Source organism: Aulonocara sp. 'chitande type north' Nkhata Bay, linkage group LG6 (genome assembly GCF_057382095.1).
Source record: "Aulonocara sp. 'chitande type north' Nkhata Bay isolate Kocher_YH1m ecotype deep benthic linkage group LG6, A_spYH_male_GT1.1, whole genome shotgun sequence".
NCBI classification, from domain to species: Eukaryota; Metazoa; Chordata; class Actinopteri; order Cichliformes; family Cichlidae; genus Aulonocara; species Aulonocara sp. 'chitande type north' Nkhata Bay.
Window position 1 is genome coordinate 33897544 of NC_141349.1, and position 26468 is coordinate 33924011.

Sequence of the window (26468 nt, forward strand, 5' to 3'; positions counted from 1 at the left end):
GTGTGTGTACAGTGTTGATGTTATGTACAGGCCCGTGGAGTCTAGGCCTGTCAAAAACAAACACCATTGTGCCCGCTCGGCTGAATTCTACTGAGAACACTTTTACATCTATGAGTAAAACTAAGTCACACAGTTTGGTAGTGAAAACTTCATCACTGACACCTCATTGTGGGAATACCCAAGATCATCTTTATTATTCGATTAATAATAGCTTAGTGCATTCACAACAACCGTGGAAACTAGCATGATGAAGAGGACATTAACTCTGGACTGCATTGACCTTTGCAAGACAGACTTTGAAAAGTATCTTTCAGTTGTCTCTTTGGATACATTCACCAGCTTCTGAGTCCAGCTATGAAACATGATCTCACTCAGAAATTACAAAACAAACGAAAATGTGTTGAGGATGTTCTACACTCACAGTCGGCGACTCCAACTTCATTAATCCATGTCGGCACCTTGAGAAAATATTTCTCTTCTTTTGCACAGTATACTATATGAGGGATATTTTTGTACCTTAAATAATATTTCTCCATAAGCACAGTATGGTTGTGATTACCCATACAGGATGTATATTCGGTTTATTTCATACATTGGTTGTACAGCCTGTAAAAGTGGGTCAGTATATGGGCTATCATGAGGATTAAAGGTTGTCCCTTGCAGCACTTTATTTATATATTTATTTTACTGTAGATATAGGCTTATAACTTTTGTTTTGTATGGTAGCATGTGTCAGTACAAATGTCTACTCAACTGAGCTGAGCTAAATGTCTCCTTGTCAAAGTTGGTTGGTTGGTTGTCCCACTTCACATGCTCTGGTGCCGACTGCATGAGCCCTAAAATCATACACAGTGTTTTTTATGGCAATGTTCATTTATCTGGATTTAACATAGACTCCCATACTGCGTTGTTCTCCCCCATCTCCGGGAGCGCGCCTACTGACTAGGTCGCATTTGTCACTGCATCCGGAGTCCTGTGAGTAGAGCATGTACAAGCTGACTCAGCGAAGACCTCAGCCCTCACTGATTGGAGGAAGACTGCTACTCTTCTTTCTCTGATTGGCCCGTAGCAGTACCATCTATTGCGGGCCTCCACCCAATCCCGGCATCGTAAAGTTCTGCTGCGGAAGAGGGGATGCTAAGGAGATGGCTCAACTTAGATAGCCCTGTGTTTTTCCAATAATATTTTCGCCATGGATGCACTTTGGAGGAAATCTAGAAACAGAGGACGGCTGCTTGTGTTTGCAGCAGTCTTTGTGTGGTATGCAGGGTCTGTGAGCTGTTTCGGTCAGAGCCAAGACAGCGAGTTTACGTTTCTGTTGCCAGCAGGAAGATTCGAGTGTTTCTTTCAAAACGCAGTAAAGAACGGTACGATGGAGGTCGAATATCAGGTAACTGTGTATGGGGGGTCCGAAGAAATAACCACTCAATGTCTACACAGTTTATTTCATAATAGCAGCGATAGCGGAACATGTTGTAGATGCCTTGCGTCACTCCTTTCAGCTAACGTTAGCTGGCATGCATGCATGCATTGTGCAGGTATTTTAATAAGCCACCATTAACGTCACATTGAAGAATAATAAGTTATTACCAATGCATCTTTTGTTCCACATTTTCCTGAAACGGTAAGCAAGTCAAACCAAACCAACACGTCAAATCAAATCTAATTTATCTGCCACCGTTTTATAAATAAGGTGCTTCCCGAAAGTCAGATGCTTTCCCTGTACAGATCAATGATAAAAAAAATAGCGTACCGGAAATAACATAAAAGATTTTAATCAGTCACGTGTCTGATGGTTTCAGATCCTGCTGTTCGAGGTAAACCCGTGATGCCAACTCGCTGTAGTTCTTGACCCAGCTGGTACTAGGACTAATACTAGAACTAGTAAAACCATGGTCTAACAACCCCCATGGGAAATGTCTATGCCAGTAAGAAGTGTGTAAAACTGACAGTGACTCAGATCTCAGTTCAGACAGTCTCTTCATACTGATTCATTGTGATTCTGTGTGATGCAAAAAGAAAGAAAGAAGAAACAGTGAAGTTTTCCTTTTTTAAAAAAAAAAAAGTTTGTGAGTTAAAGTGTTTAAGAATCATGACCAAAATAATTATGAATATGCAGTAGTCTTTGCTCTAAATGAGCAGCTCTATTTTCTTAGGATTCATTGTTTGCTGTGTAAAATCAGACTGCAAAGAATCAGCAACATCACCAATCTCATTAAACGGCAGAAATATTAAACAGTATCTCAACAATAATGCAAACAATAATGTAAAAAAAAGATTATGTAAATATAACAACAGAGACCAGTTGGAAAATCAGCTGAACACAGAAGTAGAAAAGTAACTGTTGGGCATGGTATTAAAAGTTGTATGCTGCAGAAAAATTACAAATTGCGCAATATACAAAAAACAATGTGGGACCCAATGTTGTGAAATTATATTGTTCTAATTAGATGATTTAGTCACTGATCTAACTTGTTGCTGATTCATGGAGGAAGGCATTATATTACCTTTATGACTGTCCAAACAAGGCAGCACCTTGTAAGTATCAGTTTAAACAGGCTTTAAGACAGGAAGTAATACAAGTCAACCTGTTGTTTGTTTAGTGGGAGAGTCCCTCTTGAAAGTGTTAGTATTAGTTTGGCTAGAGACTTTTCTTTTACTGCAAAATGTTTGACATTTGAATTTGAAGGTGCACAATGTGCTTATGTGAATGTCTATTTTTCCAGGTAATAGCAGGTGCTGGTATGGATGTAGACTTCACAGTAGTCTCCCCTCAGGGCATCCGGCTCATATATGAGTCACGACGCTCTGATGGAGTCCACGTGTAAGTGGCCTGAATCTGTGATCATTCTTCATATATACCCTGTGGGTTATTACAACTTAGTTTATATTTGATATTTGCACTCTCTGTTCTTTCAGGGTGGAGCCCACAGAGGAGGGAGACTATGAAATCTGTTTTGACAACAGCTTCAGTCGCTTCTCAGAAAAGATGGTGTTCTTTGAGATCATTATTGAGGGCCAAGGAGGAGATGTGGGAGGAGATGATGAGTGGGCGGGCTTAGAGGAGCCTGAGGGAAGCCTTCTTGAATACAAACTGGAAGACATCAGGGTGAGTTTTAGCTTTTTGAATTCAAGCAGAAAAAGGGCAAGTTGCATCATTTGTTCCACTGATAAAAATCCTTTTACTGTCATTGATACCTTATTGCGTAATTAACGTCACCACTAGGAATTTAAAAACGCCGCAGCTTTTTTTGTCATCAGTTCCACACACCTCGTCTGGTTTTACAGAAACTTTCTTCAGAGTGTGTCGTTTGTTGTTATAAAAATAGTTCCCAAGCGAGGAAGTTTGGACATCCTCACTCAGTCCACTTGAAAATGAGTCATCATTAAAAAAATAAATTCAAGTGAATCATAAAACACACAGTGAATACTCAAAACTGTCATCATGATATTTACAGTGTGTTTACTGATTCACGGCGTAAACTCATGCATGCTGGAAAGCTGCTTTTCATTGACTCAAAAGGATACGGTTTTTGATTCGTTCACATAAATACTGTAATTTTTATAGTAATTTACTGTTATTTAATTTCTTTTTTACCTTAACTGTTTGTATCCTCTTCCCTTTACTTTAATAAGTTATTAGTAAAATTAGTAATTTAGTCCCAGTTTGTGGGTAATGTAGACACTGTGATGTCATCCATCGCAGTGTCTGGGTTTAAAGCTTCAAAGCATTTTGGACACCTGCAAATGTTGTCTGTTTGTTTTTGAGGCTTAAATTCACCATATTGGGGCAGGAGATTGTTAGTGCTCTGTTATAGGCTACCACCAGCAAGCTTAGTTAGCAACTGTGTTAATACGGAGTACGCGTGTGGCACACCAACACACATATGCCTACCAATTATAGCTAATTACAAGCCAAGTGAAATACTTGAAATTCACTCATAAAAACTGGAGAACCAACTTCTTGGATGGTCTCACAGGCAGACATAGTATTTGCCATACAGTCTATTAAAAATTTGCCAAAAATGGCGAAAAAAGCACAAACACAGCGTAGCGGACCAAGTGAAGCACCGGAGCTACAGATTAGCCTGTGTCGGCGTGCCTCTTAGTTCACATGGACACAATCATGAAAGAATATTAAAAAAAAAAAAAAAAATCCATGTTAGTTTAGTTGTGACAAATGGGGCAAACTGTTCATAGAGACCAAAGTCACTGTAAACATGCTTTTTAATGGTGTAAACTTGGACATTTTAACATGCGAGTTTTTGTGTTGACTCTCTTTTGGAGCTTCAAGTGGCTTAAAGAGGAATTTGACTATTTTTGGCACTATTTTGCCTTGGCTTCGTTACTTAGCCCTGGTGTTTGCCACTTGGTGTTAGTGTTCTTTGACCGGCGTCCTCTTTTAAAATTACATTACACTGTTTAGGAAAAAAATCATTTCATTAGAAATACTACACTTTGCTTTTAGTGTGTAACATCTGCTTCACACTAAGCATGTTGTAAGAAACTCAAAATGGTATAAATTACATAAATATTTCACAGGCTCCAAAATTATATATGCAAGGGAAATGCACACTATGACAAATGGTTATTTATTTACGTTATTTTACCTCACCGGATATTAAGGGAGGAGAAAATAAAAAGCAACCATCATACAGAGAAACAGTGGGTGAGAAGAGGACGGGAAGATGCGACACTGAGAGATGAATGACTTGATCACATCTTAATAAAGCCTTTCTAACATGTGATCATGTGGTCATTTACAGTTGATTTACAGTTGACTTACGACGCAACTTTCCATGGTGGTTATACAGACTTAGAAATTAGCCACAACTTAACCATGTGTCTGAAGCAGCGTATACTCTGACACTCATCTGTGAAGTGATCAGATCATTAAAGTATTTGAGTAAAAGGGAACTGAATTTCGTTTGGGTTTTGAACACATTTCAAACTATTTTATTTAACCCCACTAGAGATGATGGAGAGTCCCATATATGCAAGTACAGCTTATGAAACTGAAAAGGCCTTTTAGTTGAAAGGTGATTTTTCAAAAACCTGAAAGATGTCCAGCTGCTTTCGACCAACACTTACTACACATACTAGTATGCTTCTGCTACTAGCCTCTACTTGGATAGTGTTTTTAGAAAAGGAAATCATATGTCTTTTACCTGTCATTCTTTGATATTCAGTTCGAACAAATTATGCTTGAGCTGTGAGACACAGACAGGCAGGGGAAGTGGGAAAGTTTTAAAAGACAAACTAATACACTCTTGGTTTTGTTTTGTTTTTGTGGGATTTTGCCGACGATATAGAAAATGTCAAATAACATCTGCTTCAATCTTTACACAGTGTTTGCCAGTTTTGAAGACTTAAATACTGATGCACCTGCTGGAAAATCATTGCCTACTTGGCAAGTCAAACTAGTTAAACTAAACCACACGATTGCTGCATGACGTATTATGGGTTTTCTAGCTGACAAACTTACATTTGACATGAACTGAAACGGCACAGAAAACGCATCTCTAAGTTCTGTTTTGACACCAAAATGGAAGTTTAGAAAAGTCATTAAGCCATTTGCAACTTCTATTTCTTCCACTTTACCAACTACACAATTGAAAGCTCGGTACTTTTGAGACCAAGCATAGCCTGTCATTTTTTCCCCTCTCGTTTCTTTTTCAAATCCCTTAAATCTTTGCTCCCTGTTGCTATCCATGTTTTCATGCCGGGCTTCATTCCCCTCAGGAATCCATGGAATCTCTTTACAAACGCTTGGAGCGCAGCCGACAGATGCAGACGGTGCTGCGCGCTTTCGAGGCACGGGACCGAAACCTTTTGGAAGATAACCTGTGGAGAGTCTCGTTCTGGTCGTGTGCCAGCGTGGTGGTGATGTTGTGCGTGGCTCTTACACAGGTAAATAAACATCTCAGCTTCACAACCTCAATAAGGGAAAATGATTTGTTTTGTACTTTAGGCAGACACTTTTCAAACCTGATATCCTGCCATCTTTGTTCACAGGTCTACACAGTCCGCAAACTGTTTGATGATAAGCGGAGGGTCCGCACATAGAGGGATTGTTTTGAAGTAATACATGACAGACCGGGAAGAAAATCAGCTGAGAACAAGGCATTTGGTTACCCATTCAAATTATTACTATTGTGTATTATTGCTCTTATAATCCACATGGACACAAACAGTCACAATAAATTCTGCTGGAGTTGTATTTAATTTCTGAGACCTTGTTCCACATTTCTTTGTGAGCAATAAGTAACATTGTTACACCCTTAAGGGTAACCAGATGAGTAAAGGGTTTAGGAAGTTTAGGTTAGTTAGTCATTTCTGTCATTTAGTGCCTTTAACGTCAGATCTTACCACAAGCCATCGAGGAAATGTTGTCCTGTTGTACTGTCCCATACTTCTGAAACTGTGTAAAGGTTTTGGGAAATTTTCACCAAAGGTGTCATTACCTTTGAAGGTCAATAGTGTGACAACACTTAACAATTGATCTGTGTAACTTCTTTGACTGCTGGTTTACAGGGGATAACATTGTGCAATAGTGTTGCTGGCTTATTTGTCCTCAACAGATCCTGCCATCGTAACAGCGATTTTAATTGTCATCACTCCAAGTGTTTCCTCGGTTATAGCCTTAGGGATGTTTTTCTTTTTCTTTGAGAGGTTACTGATTTATTGTTATGTGCCATTAAAGGACAGCTGACATACTTACAAATAAAAATGCAGAACAAGAATGAGGGATTATTTTTAGTGATTAATGATGACAAACGCGTGTCAGTTCTCTTTTAGACTTGTATACATGCAGGATGTATGTGAATGTAAGTTCATGTGTATATATCAGGATTGTTACATGCATGTTTGGTTTCTGACATTTTGGCTTCTGGGGAATCAGATCGGCCTTTTTTTTTTCTTCTTCTGATGTTTGTGTGTGAAAAGAATGTAATTTTGATTCTACTCAGCTTTTTATTTTTTACCAGATGCATTGTGTGTGAGATACTTAAAAATCAAGTTTTCATGGGAGTCACTGATCAGAATAAATGCATTTTTACACAGAAATACTTTGATGTGAGGATTTTTTTTCGGGATAAAAAGCAGCTGCAAACAGAACTGATTAAAGAATTGTCTTTATAAATAAGTCACATGATGAATTCCACATCAGTCTTGAATGAATAACATGCAGTAGATCAGCATGCCAAGGTAAACACACCTAGTAGGACAGTTAAGCTAAATGTTATCACAAAGCTTTGCCTTCAATTTACTTTTATTTCCTCAGGTTTGATAAACATTTCTGATAAAGAACAAAACAAATAATTTTTTCATGATTGCTACACAGTAAATTAAATAATAGAAATACTAAGTAAACTTAATAGTCTACTTGAATATACAGAGGATGCCAGCATTTCTCATTCTAGAAGCCAACGCATACAGAGTGTCAACTTTTGTCCAGCCACGACTTCTCTTGTAATGTATAACCATTATTTCTGCATGCACTTGTTATTTAAGTGTCTAGCTTAACAATTATACGTAGGACAATCTTCCTCCTGCTGTAGAGTCTGAGTTTCCCTCACCAGTGGTTGGGACGAGCAGGGACTTGCGGTGGCCGCCTGTATTAAAAGGTCACGAGAAGAAAAAAAGATTTTGGGTAACGGTATCAGTAAAACACAGCGTACAGAAGAAAAGGTGAGGAAGAACAGGATTGCATACCTTTAGTAATTCCTTCCCAGCTACATGAACGGCAAAACACCAAAAGCAACTAGCTTTCATCATGCTTTGCAGAAGATCTTATCATGCCGCATACAGAAAGTGAAATTTTTCTCTTGGTCTCCTAATCTTACAAATCAAAAGTTCTTAACCTCAATTCTGTGTAAATGCTGTCACAAGAAGCATGTTCTGCATGTTTCACTCTTTGTGCAAAAAAAAAAAAAAAACTTGAGAAAAGTGAAGAAGAAGAAGCTGCAGCCACCAAAAACTTGTCTTTTTCTATTCATTTATTCACTCCATCACTTCATGAAGAAGAAGAACGTCTTCCTTACATTTTTTTCCATTATGGCTTAGATTTTTTTTTAAGTAATTATAATTTCTTTCTTTACTGTAGGCACTAATGAGGATGAACAGTTGTGGGAGGTAATTGTCAGACTGGGTGTTTGACTGGGTAAGTTCACTCTTACCTCAACTACTGTATATTTATTGTTGTTAAACCAGAAAAAACCCCACTGCTCCAGCAGCAGTGGGTTTTTCCCCTCTTCTGTCTCTTGTTTACTTGGTCTTTAAAACAGAAATGGTAAAACCTTACCCATAAAAACTTAATTAGTCAAAATTATCAAGCATATAAAATACTGGTCACTCTAATTTGTATAAGCCTGTTTGAAGCTGAGAAAAATTGAGAGAAAAGTGCGGTTTTACTTATTGAGGTGAATAGTGTGTAAAATTGCTGACAAAATATTAGCAAGTACACATAATACAAAAAGTTATAAATTGTATTGTTGTAAGACACATTTCAATTTAAATGCACAATGAAAAATTCAGCCTGACTTGCTGGTTCCACACTTTTGAGCCATTAAAGTCATCAAATTTATCCCCTTTCATAATACTAAATGCAGGAAATGTCATTATGTACTTGTTAAAAAAAATCTCATAATTACATACAATATGCTTCTGAAATGCACCGACTGAAACAGCATCAGATTACTACTTAACAGTAGTCTAAAGTTACAGGAAAAAAATTAGTGACTATTTCTGCTTAAAAGAAATATATAAGTGTAAACAAAGTCTTTAAGACCAGATAAAAAAAAAGGTTTCTAATCAAGAAGCGAGGGCTCTGAAGGACGTATGATAGTAGGTCGGTTGGGAGCAGCCGGTGGTCTTCTGCTGCAGGAAAAGAGAGGAGAAGAGGTATTGGGGGAAGGGAAGGGGAGGGAACATGCAAGGAAAAATATTATCAGAAGGTCATGCATCAGTTTTTCCCAAACCACCAACAAAAGCCTGAGTAACACATAGTGCAGCCCTTCACCAAATGTTTCAGTGCAACTTTCCCCAATACCAAAGCCACACAAAAAAAGCTTCAAGGTCTGTATGTGTGTGTGTGTGTAGTTTTACCTAGGAACGCCCGGTGGCAGCGCTGGAGGCACACGGGCCGGCCTTGATGGGACTAGAGGAACAGAGTTGGGATCGCCTGGAGGCCGGGAAGGCACGGGAGGTCCAAATGCTGGTGATGGGTTGACAGCAGATGGAGGACCTGGAGTGGACCCCCTCACCCCTGGGGGTCGGCTGGGAGGGGCCCCTGATGCGGTGCCAGGACGGGATGCTGGAGGACTGAAAGAAAGATACGGAAAGATATTTAATATCATGTCAAAAACAAATGTCATATATTTAATTTTAGCATAGCATATATTTAAATAGGGTAAACGATACTGTCTTTTTTGATGTTCCAGCCGACAGAACTCATATTATGTGACTTTTATACTTCAATCTGTTTCATTACTGCAAAAAACATGAACATAGTTGGATGCTGGTATAACTGAAAATGCTCTTTTGCATTGGTGGAAAAAACAGTCTTTAGCTGACCTCTGCTGGACATCTGGAGTAATAAAATGAGTCAAGCCTAGTTTGTCTGTTTTGCAGAGAACTAACATTACTTTGGGATATTCAGTGGTTTGGAAACATTGAAACAAATCAACAGTGACTATATGTCTATTAATAGTAACACTGGGTCTCTACCTGGTGACCACAGATGTCAGTAAATTTAGAGTGAACTTGTCTTTGTGTTGCCCAAAACACAGATGTTGTGGGTACTTCCCAAATCACATGAGTTCATTGTTAATACAAGTGTGAAAAGGGTTTTAATTATTATTAATATTGTTTTTTTATTTCCCTTTATTATTTCCATAGTCTCAGCAGCTTTGTTTTATCTTGTATTTAAGTTTTAATGTAATATTTTATGTAAGTGTTGTGTGAATTTGTCCAAAATTATGTTGTACCTTGGCTCTTTGGCAATCCAGGTATCGTCGACGGGTGGCGGGACTGGAGTAGAAATCGTGGTGGTGCTGATGTCTCCGATGATGACCAGAGCTTCTTTCAGAGCGTGGTACATCCTCAGCATCTCATCTCTCCTCTGAGCCTGCTCTGCTGACTCCTCCATCAAGCTGCCCTGGTCCCCTGCAGAGTACAGGTAGGCAAGCAGCTCTGAGTGGATGAAGTCCTTGGCCTGGAAGTGCGAGTGGGAAAAGGGCAGCAGTTTAGAAAACGAATTCTAATAAGATTTGGTATTCCACATTTGAAAAGCTATAAATAATTTTGAGCAGGACTCTATAAAGTTGCTTTTTAGATAAAGTGCAATGTTTAAATTATTATATAATTATTCCCAGCCCCCCTTTTTAACACTGTTTTAGTCTTTGCCAACTCCTGAGGGGAAATGTATGACTCTTTTATCTGTACCACAACACTCAGCAGCTGTCTGCTTCCTGCCTGCTTTGAGTAAAGTCTCCGACTAATGTTGAGTCACAGCAATAAAGCAGTAGACATACGCTGTTGATCATGAGATGCATGATGGTCTTGGGCATGAGATCTCTGATGGACTTGTTGACAATGCTGATGTATGAGTCCACAAGGTTGCGGATAGTCTCCACCTGTCGTTCCAGCTGCGGGTCCATGGACACGGTGTCGCTAGAATTAATCGCATCTTCATTCTCAGTCTGCAGGACACCAGACAGATGGACAGAGACAGACGAAGCAAAAATGACCATGAATAGCAGGTGTCTTTAGATAAAAAGTTAACACATTTAGAAACACCAATTCTGGACTGTACCAGCAGAAGGGTACGATGCAAAGGTATTTCAACACAGCCAGGCTTTCTTTTGTGAGCTAGCTTTAAATAAATATATGAATAAAACCTCCGTCAGAGATAAACGATAATACAATTCCTTTGTGAATCGAGAGTTTCTTCTTCAGCCTCTGTGTGTGCTCACATAAAATGAGACTTGGTGAAAAAGGCACAATAGTGCTAGGAATAAGTGAAGTCCTTGCAGATGGTGGTTAATTATCATGAATTTATAACATTATATTAATTTTAACGCTGCTGCTTTTCACTTCTAATGTGACAGCTGCACATTAAAGGTGTGAAACTTTATACTTATACGTAAAAGATTAAAAGATGTAGGTCTGACACTTCCCCATAGTCCAATTAAGGAGACATGTAAATGACTTTTGGGCAGATCAAAGCAAAACTGATTTTGCTGCTCAAATATTCCATTTTTAAAATCTGTCTTCTATAGTTGAAGCTGTGTAAAATGGAATTAGCAGCAATTTGTCAAAGATAAAGATATTTGCATGTTGTTCCTGTGACAATGCAACAGTTTGCAATGCACTGTTGTGATTGTTATTGCAGTTTCCTTCAGTGTACTCTGAACATAATGCTTTGTAATACTCACCTCTGAAAGCACTAGAATAAACGGTTCCCCAGTTTTCTAGATTGTAAGTGTAACAATGAAATACCTGGTCCTTTTCTGGGTAAACACCAGCTCTCAGGAAGGAAGCCTTCCAGCTGTCAACATCCTCCTGAGTGTCACATGCCAGTTCAATCTGACGCAGGTCTTTGTACACATTCCTGTAAAAAAGACATGCACAAACTTTGACCAAAGATCATATCTAAAAAAACCAATCCCAGCATCACTGTAATGATTATAGTCTATTAAAGCATCCACACCTCTGTTCAGTATTGAAGATGGCAAAGACGTGCTTGCTGGACATGAAGCCCTTTTCCACATCTCTCAGCTTCAGGTTGTCAAGAGGCAGCATATACTTCTTTTCCTTTTCCTGATAAAAGAAACAGTTATGTATTGACAAGTTGAAAAGTAGACAGACTGATATGCATAAAGTTATTTCAAAACAAACTCATTCACTGCTCGGAATAACTTTAAGACATTTCTTTAAACGCACACGTAAGATATTGCCATTGTTGGTATGCTGTAACTTCCGCTTTACTCCAGTAAATTATTACTTAACCTTTTGTCTTTGAAAGCAGCCTTACCTCTTCGTCTTTGTACCAGGACAGAGACTCGGCAGTCAGGACAAACCAGTATTCCTTGGATCCCCCTTTCATAATGCTGATGTTGATGGTGAGCCAACCTCTGCGGATGACCTGTACACAGTTAAGTCCAACAGTTGATTAAGCTGTACAGACAGGTGATCAACAGCAAGCGACCAGAATGGTAAAAACAAATGAAACCTAAACATACTCCGAATATATGCCCCAAAAAATGCCACAGCAACATTAAAAACAGCAACATAACAGCCATGCTGGTGTAACAATGTTCTTAATAAAAAAAAGGAGATCACTAAGCAATCAGATCAGTCCGTACAGCATCAATAAATGCACCACAAAGAGTACAAACAAGTGATAATAGGTTCAAATGGAAAGTCACCTTCTTTGCATCCTTTTTACTGCCAGACTGATGAACAGGAAGACAAATGAACACACAGGGATAATGAGCAGACGTATGCAATACTTGAAATCTGGTTGGCGTAACCATAGATGGATTGCACAGTTGGTGCGTCAGCCTTGCAGACAATTTGTTACAGTGGATAGCTGTGACAAATTGGTTCAAAATGTAACTTTTATAGACCACTAGTGCACGAATTTCCCAGTATAATTAGTCATAATTGCAGATATGTGTCACTGTTAATTACTTAAAGTCTTAATACTGCAATTAAAATGTGATTTTTAAAAGAGCCTGTAGTTCAGCTTGGAAGGGATTACTGATGGCTAAATTTCATTAATCAAATGTGCTGGAGTGGAGCTACAAATTTCTTGTTTGTTTCTGTGGAATGGTCACTGACACAGCAAAAGAACTGAGCATCTGAGCTGTGAGCTACAAAATAACAAAGCCACAGCTGTTTATGCTATGGCAGCAGTTTGTATCAGTCTATTCTGTTAAAACACATCCACACGGGCATCCTTTATGATTTGGCCAGTGGTTTTCAATTTCTTTGTGCCTGACACACACGGAGGGAGCTTAGGTACATTTGAGGCACATTAGTGGACCCTGGACCTAGCAGGAAACCTACAATCTCACTCCGTTGGCATTTTCTTCTGGTTTCAATCTTTCTAAGATTTCTAAGATGTCATGATTGATTTCCAAGCGCCTCTTTAGCTAATTTGGCACCATATCAGTAATCAGCTTCTCCTGACAAATGATGCACTGTTGGGCTTCTAACGCCGGTAAATCCTGCTGAAACTGCAAGTTTACAGACAGTTTTTCTACTTTCTTTAGGTAGTGGGTTGTCTTTACTGGTTTGCTGCAATTTACTCCAAACAACAAAGTTTTTCCAGAATTTTTTTTTAGTACATGGGACTGTGAACTTATCGTAAGTTTAATAAAAATTGTCCCAAATTCCCACACATCAACTTGCCTTGTGTATACAAAACATTACAGTGAATTTTAAAAAAGGAAGCTGTAAGTTTTTTTGTTTGTTTGCTTTTTTTTTAATGACAGCTACTCCAGTTCTCATAACACATCCTTGTTAGTGTAACTCTCACTTCCCAATTCCTCTCATCACGGAGTACAAATCTTGCTTCTCGGCATGGTCCGAATGACCATTCACTCTGCACCCAGTGAAGAAGGAAGTGACAAATGGAGACGTGGGGGCTTCATACTTACAAGAATCTCTCCCTGGGCTATTTAAAGGAGAACCACAAGAAGAGGCAGAGGAAAGGGAAATTAAGGGAGAGTACTAGAGGGCCACAGACAAGAGTATGAACGTGTGACGAAACAAGGTAGTAATGGCAGGAGAGATAGGCTGAGACAACATCAAGAAATGAAAACAGAATAACAGCAGATGGAAGCAGGGTCTATGATGACATCACAGAGGCATGTGCACTTTAGATGAGGTGTAGACTGTATCTTTGATCACCTGATTGGGCATGGCTCGCTTCTTGGTGGCATTAGCTGCAGTCCTTTGCTGGGCGCTGTAGGAGGCAGATTTCATAACATCAGATACAGAACTGTTTTCAAACGGGGAACAGATGACGGAGAAAGTCAATAACTGTCACTACTCTTGGAATCTTTCATGCAACATAAAAGAATCTAAGACATCAGTTTGCTTTTGATCAGTTTGCTTTTGATATATATTTTTTATCTTTAACCTCCTAAGACCCGAACTCTTCCACGGCATGCATTTTTAATTTCTCTTTGATATTTGGACTGATTGGGGCCGGATGAATGTAAAAACAAAGAATTACCAGATTTTTTTTTACCTTATTTTTGTTTTTATGAAAAATAAGAGCCACATATGAGGATATTAGTTTAAAATTTGGATAGAACAGTAGCAGTATAATGTCCTCGTAAGTGGATATCAGGCCTTTGTAGAGCAGAATTGAGTATTTTGGTCTAAATAACCCAAAATGTGATGTCCACATATGTGGACACCAGGTCCTAGGAGGTTAAGGCAGAGCAGGATGAACTGTTGAGTAGCCTTTAAATGCATTTGGGTTTAGTAGAATTTCATTTTAAACTAAAAGGCAGAAAGATTAAACGTTAACCAAACCAAAATATATTTACACAAAATGCCCACTTTATTAGCCGTTCAACTGCCCATTAATGCAAATATTTAATCAGTCAGTCACTTTGCAGACAGTCAGTGCATTTAGGCATGTTCGAGGTGACCTGCTAAAGTTCAAACTGAGCATCAAAATTGAGAACAAGGTGGTTTTTTAAAAGGAAGGAAGGAACCTTTTAAAAAACAAAAAACAAGCGCGTCCATGCTCACAGGTGTACACACGGGTGATCACACCCACAAACTACACCCTTTTTGGCTCCTACCTCAAAGCACACTGTGTTCTGTTGATCTTATGTGCTGCACAATAATGTTTAACATTTAGTATTTACTGTCATATTCCCATATATCATTGTGATGTTGTTTATTCTATTACTCTTGTTCTCTTCTGCTTGCTTTCTTTCTCTTTCCCTCTTTCTTTCTCCCCTTCTTTCCCCCAGTCAAGTCTGTCCCGTATTCAGTAAGTGAAAATAAAATAAACAATAAAAGGTGAATCAAATGGACCATTACGGCAAGGCTGGGATGGTCAGTTTGGTAAAGTAAATCCGTTGGGCATCTTTCTTTGCCTTTAGACAACAATTCTGATGGCAAAAGAGCCAAACGGGACAGGCCAAAAAAAAAAAAAAAAAAAAAAAAAAAAAAAAAAGAGAACAGGGTGGTTTAAGTGGCTTTGAATGTGGCACTATTACAGGTGTGAGGCGAGCTTGTCTGAGTGTTTCAGAAAGTGCTGATCTACACAACCATCTCTAGGGTTTACAACAGATGGTCCTGAAAAAAGATAATATGCAGCTGACGACAGTTCTCTGTGAGAAAATGACTTGTAGATGTCAGAGGTCAGAGTAGAATAGCCAGACTGCTTAAAGCTGATAAAAATAACCACTCGTCACAACCAAGCTATGAAGAAGAGCATCACTGAGCACACAACAGGCAGAAGAACAGAAAACTGAGGCTACACAAAAGGACAGTAAAAGACTGGAGAAATGTTGCCTGGTCCAGTGAGAGTCCAATTTCCACTGCTGCATTTGCATCAGAATTTTGCATAAACAACTTTCTGATGCAAATGCAGCAGTGGAAATCGGACTCTCACTGGACCAGGATGAGTAGGATGAATCCCTCCTTTTATTTTGCATAAACAACTTAAAAGGAGGGATTCATCCTACCATGTGTCAAACATTTAGGCTGGTGATGGTGTAATGGTGTGAGACAGGTTTTCTTGGCACACTTTAGGCCCCTTAATACCAAGTGAGCATACACAGTGAGCATACAGAGGCTCCCTGAGTACCTTTTTATGATTTTATGATTACAATGTACCTGCTTTCTGTTGGCTGTTCAACAGGATAGAGTGTCATGTCACAAAGCTCAGATTATCTCGAGCTGGTTTCTTGAAAATGAAAATGAGTTGAATGTTCTTAAAAGGCCTCCACATTTACTATATCTGAATCCAGTGGAGGACCTTTGGGGAGGTGGTGAATAGATGGACGTGCAACTGACAAATCCAACTGTGGTGCTATCACTTCAATATGGACCAAAATCTTTGAAAAATATATTTTCCAGTGCTTTGTTGATTCTCTGCTATGAAAAAAGGCATAAGGTGGAGCTCCCAAGGCAAAAGGAGCTCCACCCTAGGTACTAGGTGTACCTAATACAGTGCCCAGTGACTAATCACCTACAGTCATGGCTAATGATTATGTTTGTTCATTGTTAGAACTGAAATTGATGATTAAACATGTGGTTTACAACAGTGTGACGAAATATCTATCACTAAAACAGCACAAAAAGAAAAACAACTGCAAATTCTCACTTCTACAAATTCTGACACGTTAACTGACAAGTTACAAGAAACTGCTCTAGGGTAATTCCACTGACAGGTGTGAGGTAATCGGTGCCGCCCTTAGGTTGTATTTTAACTGTAAAGGTAAAATAATCCCAATAAATTTAAGTGAATGCTTTTTGTGTTGAGAAAGAATCTTAGCCTGTGTATGCATCATTTCAAATTTAGGCTTACTTTTTCCTGATACTACAGAACAGTTTGAAAGTTCCACACGATAAAGCTCAAGATTTGATTGATAAACTCTACACACTGAATTGATCTTAAAGAGGATAAAGCTGTTTACGCAGATGCCCTTTCTCACATGTGGCATATGAGTCTGCTTCAGATGAGTTTTCAGTTATGGGTTCGTGTTTGGAGCACACAGGAGGCAGGTCACATGACAGCCACTTGCTTGCTAAATGATTTAAGACTTAGATGTTTTCTGGCAGCAACTAGTGGTGGAAAAAGGCAGATAATGTTTTAGTCACTACGATTTATCATGGAAATGGAAAGATTTTACTATCATGTATATAATTAAAAAGTGAATATGAACCCCCACATTTACTTATCCTAATTAAACTGAATAATCTATATTTTAAGTTGGTCTTACTTGGCAAATCCAATAAAGTCCTCATGGTTAGTGTTTATGTAGGACAGCTCAATGTCAATCAACAGCAGCACCTGCCAAAGAGGGCAAAACATGACGTGTTGTGTACACAAACAAGGCAAGCTTTATAATTGTTCAGGCAAGCTCCATCTCTAGCACGCACCTGGTCTTTGGTTTTGCTGTCTCTCTCTCTGATATAAGTGGTGACAATCCGCTCGGTCTCCTCTCTCAGTCGGGGGTACGAGGTCAGCTGTAGAAAGCACACATACAGAGACACATGCACTGCTGCAGATTGATGCAGATTACACACGGATACACTGTTACTGCATGCAGGCTCAACACTGTAAAACAATCTGTGTCTCCTTGTCAGCAGCTACACTCAACCAGTGACAGTTAAGTTACAACATGAACACATGTTTGAGGTCAGACAACTAACACACAACACCTTAGGAGGCATGCGTTAACAAGTCCTCTATCAGCTTGAGATTTTTTCTTATCTATGAAAATGTAACCATATTATAAAACAGCACCGGGTTAATTAACCCCTTCCACTGTACTATAATCTCAAGCTCATAGAGAAACCAGGAAATCAGTGAGGTTAAAAGATAGGAAAGAGGGAAAAAACAGTCTGGAAGAGCATTGTGAGTGTCTCATTGTGGATGTGAATAGTGTAGAAAAGGTACACCACTTGAAATATACACAATACCAGCCACAGCTGTGCCGTTTTAAGCAGCCACATGTCTTGTGAGAGGGGAATGGATTTGATATTGGTGAGGTAGTGTTAAATCACTAATCCCAGTGATGATGGGCTGAGTGGATTTCAGGATCAGAGTGGGAAGGGGCTCTTGGATTTGTCATTGGGGGTCCAGGGGAGCAGCAGGATGGATGTTCAGCAAAGCCTTCAAGCAGCGGGACACTGACAGGACGAGTTAGTTTATTGAATTTATCTGCTCTTTATCACTATTTAGTCTTAGCCTGTCTGTTTTTTCTCCTTCACTCTTTTGTCCTTTAGCTCTCTCTCCATAACCTCAACATGCCTCTCTGCTATTCATGTTTACCTTTTCAGTGCACTTCCTGATCAGGGTGACAAGCTCGACGACGACCAGGTCAACACATTTCAGACAGGGATCTTTCAGCTTAATGATCTGCTTTTTCACTATAGCTTCAAACGCCAAGTCTGGGGTGAACAGGCCTGTCCTGTAGTGATGCATCGTGGGAGTTGGAGGTTTAATATCAGGAGAAAGAGGAGGAAGTGTTGTATGTGCCATGGTGGGAGAAAAAGGGAATGGTGATAAAAAAAAAACAAAAAGCCCATGTTGGATGGAATAGTTTGGGAAAACAAAGCATTTAAAGAGGGGATGTAAAGATGAAGGTTGAGGAATATGACAAAAGGGAAAAACAGGTGGTTAGTTAGTTCTACTTCATGTTCAGAACAGAAACAAGCTGCAGGTTGATGGAGGTTTCAGCTTCCTGTACATGTGCAAGTTAGCTGGTCGGCTTATATCTTCTTTGTCGCTGTAGAAACACGACATCAAACTGTGTACAGGCAATCACAATAAAGCCTAACAACTTTGGTTAGTCCCACCTTCATAACACAATTTCAACTTGCCCAAAAAGAGTTCCCCCCAGTGTCAGCTATATGTTGGAGTTTCGCGATTGAACAGAAACAATAGCATGCTGAAATTTAGTTCAAAGCAGGGCTTTGATTAAGTATAATCTCAGGAAGCAGCTGTGGCTGTAGACGCTGTCTCGAGCTATTTCTTCAAACCAGGCCTGCAGCTTGTTTTTTGCAAAGAACCTGTACAGGAATGTGTCACAGCCCGTCTATCTCTTACTACACACTCCAATGCACTGCAGTACAGCCAGAACACGTAGCTTTATATTGTTTTCTTCATATCAGAAAACCTCAAAGCAGGATTATAAAATAGTTCTTTAAATTCCTGTTTCAGTTGTGCAATCCAAGAAAAAAATGTCCAGATGCACACAAAAATGGCTACTGTTGGGTGAAAAATTACATCTGGCAGTACAAGCTATGCATGAGTAGCAGTCGGGCAGGCGACCATGCAGTGATACCTTATTGGTGCACTGTCTGACTGTGTTGATGAGCTCCTGGATGACCAGGTCGATGCATTTCAGACAGGGCTCTTTCAGCTTAATGATCTGCTTTTTCACTATGGCCTCAAACGCCAAGTCTGGGGTGAACAGGCCTGTCCTGAAGGACATACAGACAAGACAAACATGGAGACATGGAGTAGGAGACACATGGGAACAGTGTGAAACAGGTACATACACACAGGGAAGGCATGAACGGAGAGTGGAGAAAAACAAACGAGGAAGAGCAGAGGAAAGAAAATATACATAAGGCTGACAAGCAGCCGAGAGATTACAGAAAATGGTTACAGAAAAAAAAACACATTATAGCCAGGACACAAAAGAGGGACACATAAAGCGCGGACAGAAAAGAGGTAAGACAGGTGAGCAGACAAATGTGTGGGGTTTTTTCACAGCCTGGCTCAACTTGCCTGACTCCATGGATGTTCTTGATGGCATAGCTGATCTCTTTCCTCAGCTCCTTCTCATCAAACTCCATCTAAGACACAGTGGATTTGATTCATTATGTGTATCATCGGTGATACTTGCAGCCAAATTAACAGTAGCAACAGTCTAAGAGGCGCTTGTGTTCTTTGGGTAATTCAGGGGCAAATAAAAAATATATGACCTAAAAGAACTCAAAAAAACAAAGAAAAATAATTGTTTTTGAGAAAAGGGATGATAACACTTGTCACCTTCACTAGTTCAAAGGGAAACCGCTCATGAAAGATACGGTTAATCTTCGCTCCACCAGACAAGTTGGAAGTATCCACTTGATCTCCAGACCCTTCTATACACTTCTCAAAGTCCACACCAAACTGCTGCACCATCCTGCAGGTTTTACAAAATGAATATTAAATGTAATATCCTGTAGAGTTTTCATGCATCTGTGGATCTGGGTCTGTGGAAGTGGGTACTGACTGAAGTAACGCCTTTGTCTTGCGTGCCGGGTCGTCAGGACGGAAGTTTTTGTATTCCTCCACCTCCTTCTCCAGTGATAGCAGCTGGCTTTGGAGTTTACTGCGTAACCCTGGCAACGTGTCGCGGATGTGGTTGGTGAGTTGCTGTAAAGAAGTTACAAAAAAATTGTACGTTTTTATGAACACTTCTGTGCTATAAGTGACTGTCGTTGCCTGATATATGTGTTTGTATAATCAGGTGTGTGTCTCACTTGATTGAGGGACTTCTGGAGGTGTGGTGTACCCATGCGTTCTGCAATGTGCCTGTATGCAGGATGAGACAGGAAGAACTTCCTTTCAGCGGCTAAAGCGGCACGGATGTCTTTCTTCCCATCAATGTCCTTTTGACTGCGGTTCACCACACCAATATAGCCTAAAGAAAAGTACAAACAAGGCACCCAGGGAGTTTAGAAGACCAGAACCACATCATTTTTTGATTTGTAGTCACACAAGAAATTTAATGGATTTACTAAAGACCAGACAGAATTCACAAAGTGGAACATCCCCCCACACTTTACTAAAACAACAGCACATGTGACTAAAAAGTTCTTTTGGTTGCTAGGCCAAATATGTTAAAAATTACAAAACTAAATATTATACAAAAAGCTACATGCAGTTCCTACAAAGTTAATTTCTTAAACTCTGATTAAAACAGTGTTTGTTTTACATCAATTTAAAAAAGAAAACTCATAAAAATACTCTCAAAGGCTCAACACACACCCAGTAAACCTCTGTTTGAGCTCTTGCCCTTGGGGAGGAAATTCAGAGCTATTAAATCAAGGACAAACCGATTAAAGATCAGTTTCTTTCCTAAAGTAATTATTCCACCTAATGCTGAATAAATGCCCTTTGACTGCTGTTTTCGAAAGCAGTGGGAAGGCAATGTGTAATATGTGAAAAAACAAGAACACGTGACTGTGTTTTATTATGTTGTTTTTCCTTAGTTATTATGAATTTGCTTTCTTTTTATTGCTCTATTCTTCTACTGGATGCATTTCATTTTGTTGCTGTGGAAATGATAATGACAATAAAGTGTCAGAATCTGAAATAACAGGTAAAAATTGAAGCAAACCTTAAGTCAAAAGAGCCTCTTTGAAACATGAGCTGCAATTCCACCAATCCCCACTAGAGGCTATGCAGTAGCTTTTTTTTACCCCTGTATTAAAATGTTCAACTTCTTGTTTATCCTCCTGACAACCAGGCTATTCATTTATGACCTCTGTAATGGACATTTGCTTTTTTGACTCATTTGAGCTACCCTACTAAGTCCTGATGTACTAAATAGAGGACATCCTGGACTTTCCATTGATATCTCATGTGTTTGGGTGGCCTCTTTTAGCTCCAAAGAGGCAGGAAATCACAAAAAAGTTCAGTGGGAAGATTCTTTTGTCCTTGGGTCTCAGGAGGTTGGAGTCAGGAACAAAATAGATTTGGTCTTTACAGTTAATCCCCCTGTTTTTATGGCAACCACATTATGCTTTATTATGTTTGTGGCTGTCTGAGTAATAGGTAGGTGTCGTGTTGTCTAGCATTTTACCCGAATGCACTCTAAAGAGCTGATGTTCAGTTATTCCAGTAAGTAAGTATTAAATAGGATGCTAACTAAAATGATGCTAACTGTGGCTGTTAATTGGCAACACAAAACTGTGTAAAACAACATCCTTTTACAAAGGAAAGTAATCAGCCATCTTTAAATGCACACTTAATCGGGCAATTATTTTGTATCATTATTAATATTAACTTCTATTTCATTGGTTAATGCAGCATAAAAACTGTGTATGGAATCATCAGTCAAATCTGACAAATAAAATAAGATAAAATAAAATTTTAAAAAAGCTTAAACATGTGGCTGACTTGCATGCTGCTACCGTGCATCTTATGCACAGGCTAATCCATATTCCAAAGGCCACTGCAGCAACCTAGGTTCAAGTTTATCACAGATTTTTTGCTCCATGTTTGCTAATTTTGCCTAATTCTTTCCCTCCTGGTAGTTCTTTTTCCGCCTCATTCAATTCATCAATTAATTTGGGATTATTTGAGAGACATGCCTCTATCTTAAAATATCTCTGGCTGTTGTCCCAATATAGTCATGCGAGGTTTAAAGAAAACAACAATATAGCAAAACCTGTTGTCCACAAAACAACAGGTGATACTGCTGTGGGTATGGCGTGGGAGTTTTAATGCTTTGGTTTTGTGTCCGTACCTCTGCGGAGCGGCAGAAGTTTGTTTTCCAGGATGTCTCGTGCATCTGTCCCCTCGTCCATCAAGTCCAACTTTGTGATCACACCAATGGTCCGTAGCCCTGAAGAAAAGTCATAATTATGTTTTAGCATTCAGATAGATAATCTCAGAATGATTTCAAATAAAAACTTATTGTCATCAGCATTAATAACTGTTGAGTAACAAATAATTTGCAGTTGCTGTACAATCCCTGAAGTTGCTGCAAAAATTATACCGAAAAAGTTACAAAAAGAAATATGTAGATGTGTAGGTCCACATATTCTGAACATTGGCTTACCCTGAGGGTCCACCTCCTTTGCTATCTTGAGGGCATCTGAGTTGGCCAGGTCTGTGTTTGCAGGGGTAACAGCCAGGATCAGACAACTCTCCTTAGTGATGAACTGTAGCAACATGTCTCTGATCTGATGCTCAATGTCCTGGGGTTGGTCACCGACAGGCACTTTAGTCATCCCCGGTAGGTCAATCAGGGTCAGGTTCAGCACTGACAGAGAAAAGAGGGAACGGTGAAAGTGATCAGACGGATGTTGAGCACTGGCACTAAGAAGGCTGAGTTTGTAAACGTGTGTGTGGTACCATTAGGGGAGTAGACACGGAGGTTGATGGGGATAGGGGAGATGCCTTTGTTGGATCCAGTGAGACGGTCTGTTTCCGCTTCGATCTCCTGGCGGACCTCATCAAAGTCCACAAACTTCCTTCCTTTACAGTGCAAGAACTCTGCATACTCTACATGGAGATAAACAAGTTTTAGACGGCAAGGAGAAAACCGAATGGACTGGAAAGAAACGGCACAAAGTAACACAGCTGTAAGATGTAGTGAGTGAAGCTCAATTAGTGGCATAAATGATGCAATTATTAAACCTGTATTGATATGGATTTAGAGTGCAGGATTGTAAACGCAAAACAATCCTGTGTGGTACATTTCTCCAGCTTTCTTCAAGAAAGACCAGATTTTCAAGAACTACTTCCTAACAACTGAGAAACAGCTTGCCTGCTTTACTGTTAACCAGCTGGAGGATGAGAGGGCGACGGGTGACGATGCCAGATCCTCTGGGCAAAAAGTCCCTGAAGGAGAGAAGCAGGTAAAGTTTAACACAACAAGTAATGTTTAATGGACAGGCTTTTCTTTTTTCTTTTTTAGTTTCATACAGCGTTTACAGCACTTATGTTTTTTGCATTTCTTATTCTATTATACTTTATAATTCCTTGTGTTTAGTAATATATTTTACATAGCACTAAATCTACTTTTTTATTTGTTTTGTAACATTTTTCTGTCTTATTATCAGCTTGTACGGCATCTGTGAAGTGATCTTAAAACCGGCAAATAAAAGGTGCTTTACAAAAAGGGCTTGACTTATAAGTAAATACAACAACAAAAAACATCAATTTCATTTTTAAACTATATCAAAATCCTACATATTTAGCATCCCCTACCAAAATAAGAGTTCATGGTGTAAAACAGCTTTCATATACCATTAACTGGAAATGCAGGCCTCCATCTGAGGTTTTGCATTATTAATGCAAACCCAAGATTGACTTGCATCCCTGTTCAATATAAATAGATCAAAGACAAATAGATGTCTCCCACTGTTTGCCCTTCTCATTACATACACATTCATCACAATGGAAACTCCTGTCCGATAGAATCGTGATCATTTCCAGGTCACCGACTACACATCTCTCTGGGCCATGAAAATATGTCCTTATCTGTTTTTCTGTTTGCATGCCCAGCCAGCAGCAAGGTCCAAGTTTTATTATAAGGTAAATAAGCCCCACGCACTAACATATAATGATTTGAAGCTATACACATGTATACAGCCTCTGCTTGTAGTCATTGCTGACAGCGCAGGGAGGAAATTGCACAACTGTGGACCCATCCTGTTTTTTTCTCTCTCTTCCTGTCACTTATGAAACCACAACATGAATCGGTTGAAGCAGCGGGTCATCTAAACTGGAATTGCAAAGGACACTGCTAACTGTTTTTTGTCCTCTAAACCAAGTACAATTTAAAAAAACAACAACTGATGATTTAGTCCACCAACACAAAATTAATCATGAACATTTTGCATTATGATAATCTTTTCTTTCTTTTTTTTTAAACAAACAAAAATTTAATTTTGGGGGATAATTTTACATTATAGCAAAATGTAAAAGGAACTTTTTTTCCCATTTAGTGGAGAACTAAAATAAGGGAAACTTGTCAACATTTTATAAACAATAAAATAAAACAATAAAATAGAAAAAAAAAACCTACATCAATAATCGAAACTGTTAGCCGGATGTGTCTGACAAAAACTAACTTCCACCTTCGTAAAACAAGTAAACCCCCCAATCTCAAAACGCAGTACTTCATCTCTGAATGTCAGTGGAGCAACTAACAAACATGAAAACAGCTCTGTGCTCTTCTGTGGGTATCTGGTGGTACCCAGTGTGTCATATACACATGACAGTGCAGCTGGTGACATCACTGATGACCCCAGCACAAACACATCAATGCCTCTACTGTCTCCCTCGGCCACTGCTTGGGACTTGGAGACAAAAGGAAACGGGGAAAAAGGAGACATGGCAGCCTAATCCACATTCCCGATCTCTTGAACAACAAATGAAATCATTTGGACATGTAGTCGATTAAAGTGGTCCTGTTACTTTGTTACTAAACTCAAACTGTGGATTAGGCCCCTATAACTGCATTACGGCCATGTCACATTCCCCTTCCGGATTTTGTTTCAAGCTATGTCAATGTGTTTTTAATGTAAAATACTGATTATTTTACACAACGTAATAAAGTGAGCAGAGTGCCTCAAACATATGGCAATAATGTAACAGCTGTTTTACTGCTATTTATCATCAAGAAGAATCATACACTGCTTACTGGAATTCCTTCTAGCTCATTCATCAGCCTCACAAAGAAATTCAACAGTGCTTAGCATGCTGAGAGGGCAGAGTCAAGGCATTTTCATATATATACGATGGGTGTAACTGTCTCATAATAAATGATCAATCCACGATGACTTCATCATAACTGCTAACAACCTTTACATACCTCACCCTTGAAAGTAAAACATTTACCTGACCTGTGTAATTTGAGGACTATGAAGCTATCTTTCTTTTCAGAATGAGCAGTCTCAAGGAAAACAGCCTTTGTAAATGTTTGACAGAATGGGCCTAATAGGAAGCAATGACTGGAAAGAACAGTGGACACAGATCTAATGAGAAAGTCACATTCTTGACTGTATAGTTCAAGAACATGGACGCTAAGACGAAAGCTTTTATTTTTTTTATTGCACTTTACTTTAACACTCGTTTTGTACCAGTTCTGCCAGTCACTAAACAAACAGCTGTGTTCTTGCGTAAAATGCGTAATTATCGATCGTGAATAGCACAGCTCCATAATGGAAATAATCTGTTGGAAAACTGGGAGGCTCCGACACACAGACGCGTAACCAAGTGTTTAGCTGGCGACTTTTACGCAAAAGCTCTGTGTTGTTTTTATTAAAAGAACAACGAGAGACTCCTGCCAAAAAAAGAAAGTTAAGCTTCACAGTGTCAGTTTTAGCCAATTCTACATATTAATGGTACAACCTCCCAACGAAATTCTCCAACACGGAGCTCTTCCCTGCACTCTGACCGCCGACGACCGCTATCTGAGGCAGGTCCAAGTTGCAGGTCTGGCCGATAGAGCTGAAGGCGTCTTGGAGCTTGTTGATGAGGGGAATCAAGTCTTCCATTCCCCGGTTTCCCATAGCTGCAGCTCGGTCAGCTCAGTGGGCTTTATTCTGCTCTCCTCCACGGTCAAACAGGAGCCAAGGGGGTCTCTTGTCCAGCAAACCAAAAGTTCCCGAATGGCAGTGCAGTCTGTCACAGGCTCGGGGAGTTTATTTCAGTACGACACGAGAGAGCTAAGAGTCAGAAGTCCCACCAGCCTTTAGTAAACTCGCAACAGTCTTAAATGTGTGATCGCATGATAAAAGTCGCCACATTAGACTGAAAACTTCTGTCATCATCCGGTCAGGCGACACCCAGCCTCCGCCGGAGATTGTAGCTCCGCCTGGAGCGTCATTTTGGTCAGTTATTGGTCGTTTGGGATGTCTGTCAGTGTACACATACATATGTCATCATTTTTATGACAGAGCACAGTAGTTTTTGAACTTTGACAAATTAGAAAAGAGACTTATCTTATTCATAAAAACACTCGTTTCACCAC

General features: G+C 39.4%; 2 protein-coding genes across 4 annotated transcripts; one reads left to right on the forward strand and one right to left on the reverse strand.

Moving 5' to 3' along the window:
• Positions 1-1096: 1096 nt before the first annotated feature.
• Positions 1097-7065, forward strand: tmed1b (transmembrane p24 trafficking protein 1b). Its single transcript, XM_086296465.1, has 5 exons — positions 1097-1390; positions 2727-2824; positions 2920-3109; positions 5743-5910; positions 6016-7065. Exons 1-5 carry the CDS (start codon positions 1193-1195, stop codon positions 6064-6066), a joined length of 705 nt encoding a protein of 234 aa, XP_086152591.1. The 5' UTR covers positions 1097-1192; the 3' UTR covers positions 6067-7065.
• LOC147328229 (dynamin-2-like) lies at positions 7063-26295 on the reverse strand. Of its 3 annotated transcripts, none has more exons than XM_086296463.1 (20): positions 25847-26295; positions 23256-23329; positions 22841-22990; positions 22545-22748; positions 22230-22328; positions 20239-20399; positions 19989-20131; positions 19763-19898; positions 19499-19566; positions 19050-19188; positions 17140-17226; positions 16980-17050; positions 13918-13972; positions 12035-12145; positions 11711-11820; positions 11500-11611; positions 10533-10700; positions 9987-10213; positions 9106-9321; positions 7063-7613 (listed from the first exon to the last, which is right to left on the reverse strand). In XM_086296463.1, the coding sequence occupies exons 1-20, from the start codon at positions 26005-26007 to the stop codon at positions 7574-7576; spliced, it is 2532 nt and encodes an 843-aa protein (XP_086152589.1). In that variant the 5' UTR covers positions 26008-26295; the 3' UTR covers positions 7063-7573. The 3 variants fall into 3 exon arrangements, with proteins under 3 accessions (XP_086152589.1, XP_086152588.1, XP_086152587.1); XM_086296462.1 differs by lacking the exon at positions 7063-7613 and adding an exon at positions 7628-8874; XM_086296461.1 differs by lacking the exon at positions 7063-7613 and adding an exon at positions 7628-8877.
• Positions 26296-26468: the final 173 nt, after the last annotated feature.

Coding starts and splice junctions, on each gene's coding strand:
- tmed1b (XM_086296465.1), top strand. CDS start 1,193: ATGGATGCACTTTGGAGGAAATCTAGAAACAGAGGACGGCTGCTTGTG. Junction 2,825..2,919: donor CGCTCTGATGGAGTCCACGT/GTAAGTGGCCTG, acceptor CTGTTCTTTCAG/GGTGGAGCCCACAGAGGAGG. Junction 3,110..5,742: donor ACAAACTGGAAGACATCAGG/GTGAGTTTTAGC, acceptor CATTCCCCTCAG/GAATCCATGGAATCTCTTTA.
- LOC147328229 (XM_086296461.1), bottom strand. CDS start 26,007: ATGGGAAACCGGGGAATGGAAGACTTGATTCCCCTCATCAACAAGCTC. Junction 20,132..20,238: donor TCCAGAAGTCCCTCAATCAA/GTGAGACACACA, acceptor ACTTCTTTACAG/CAACTCACCAACCACATCCG. Junction 19,899..19,988: donor AAGACAAAGGCGTTACTTCA/GTCAGTACCCAC, acceptor TAAAACCTGCAG/GATGGTGCAGCAGTTTGGTG.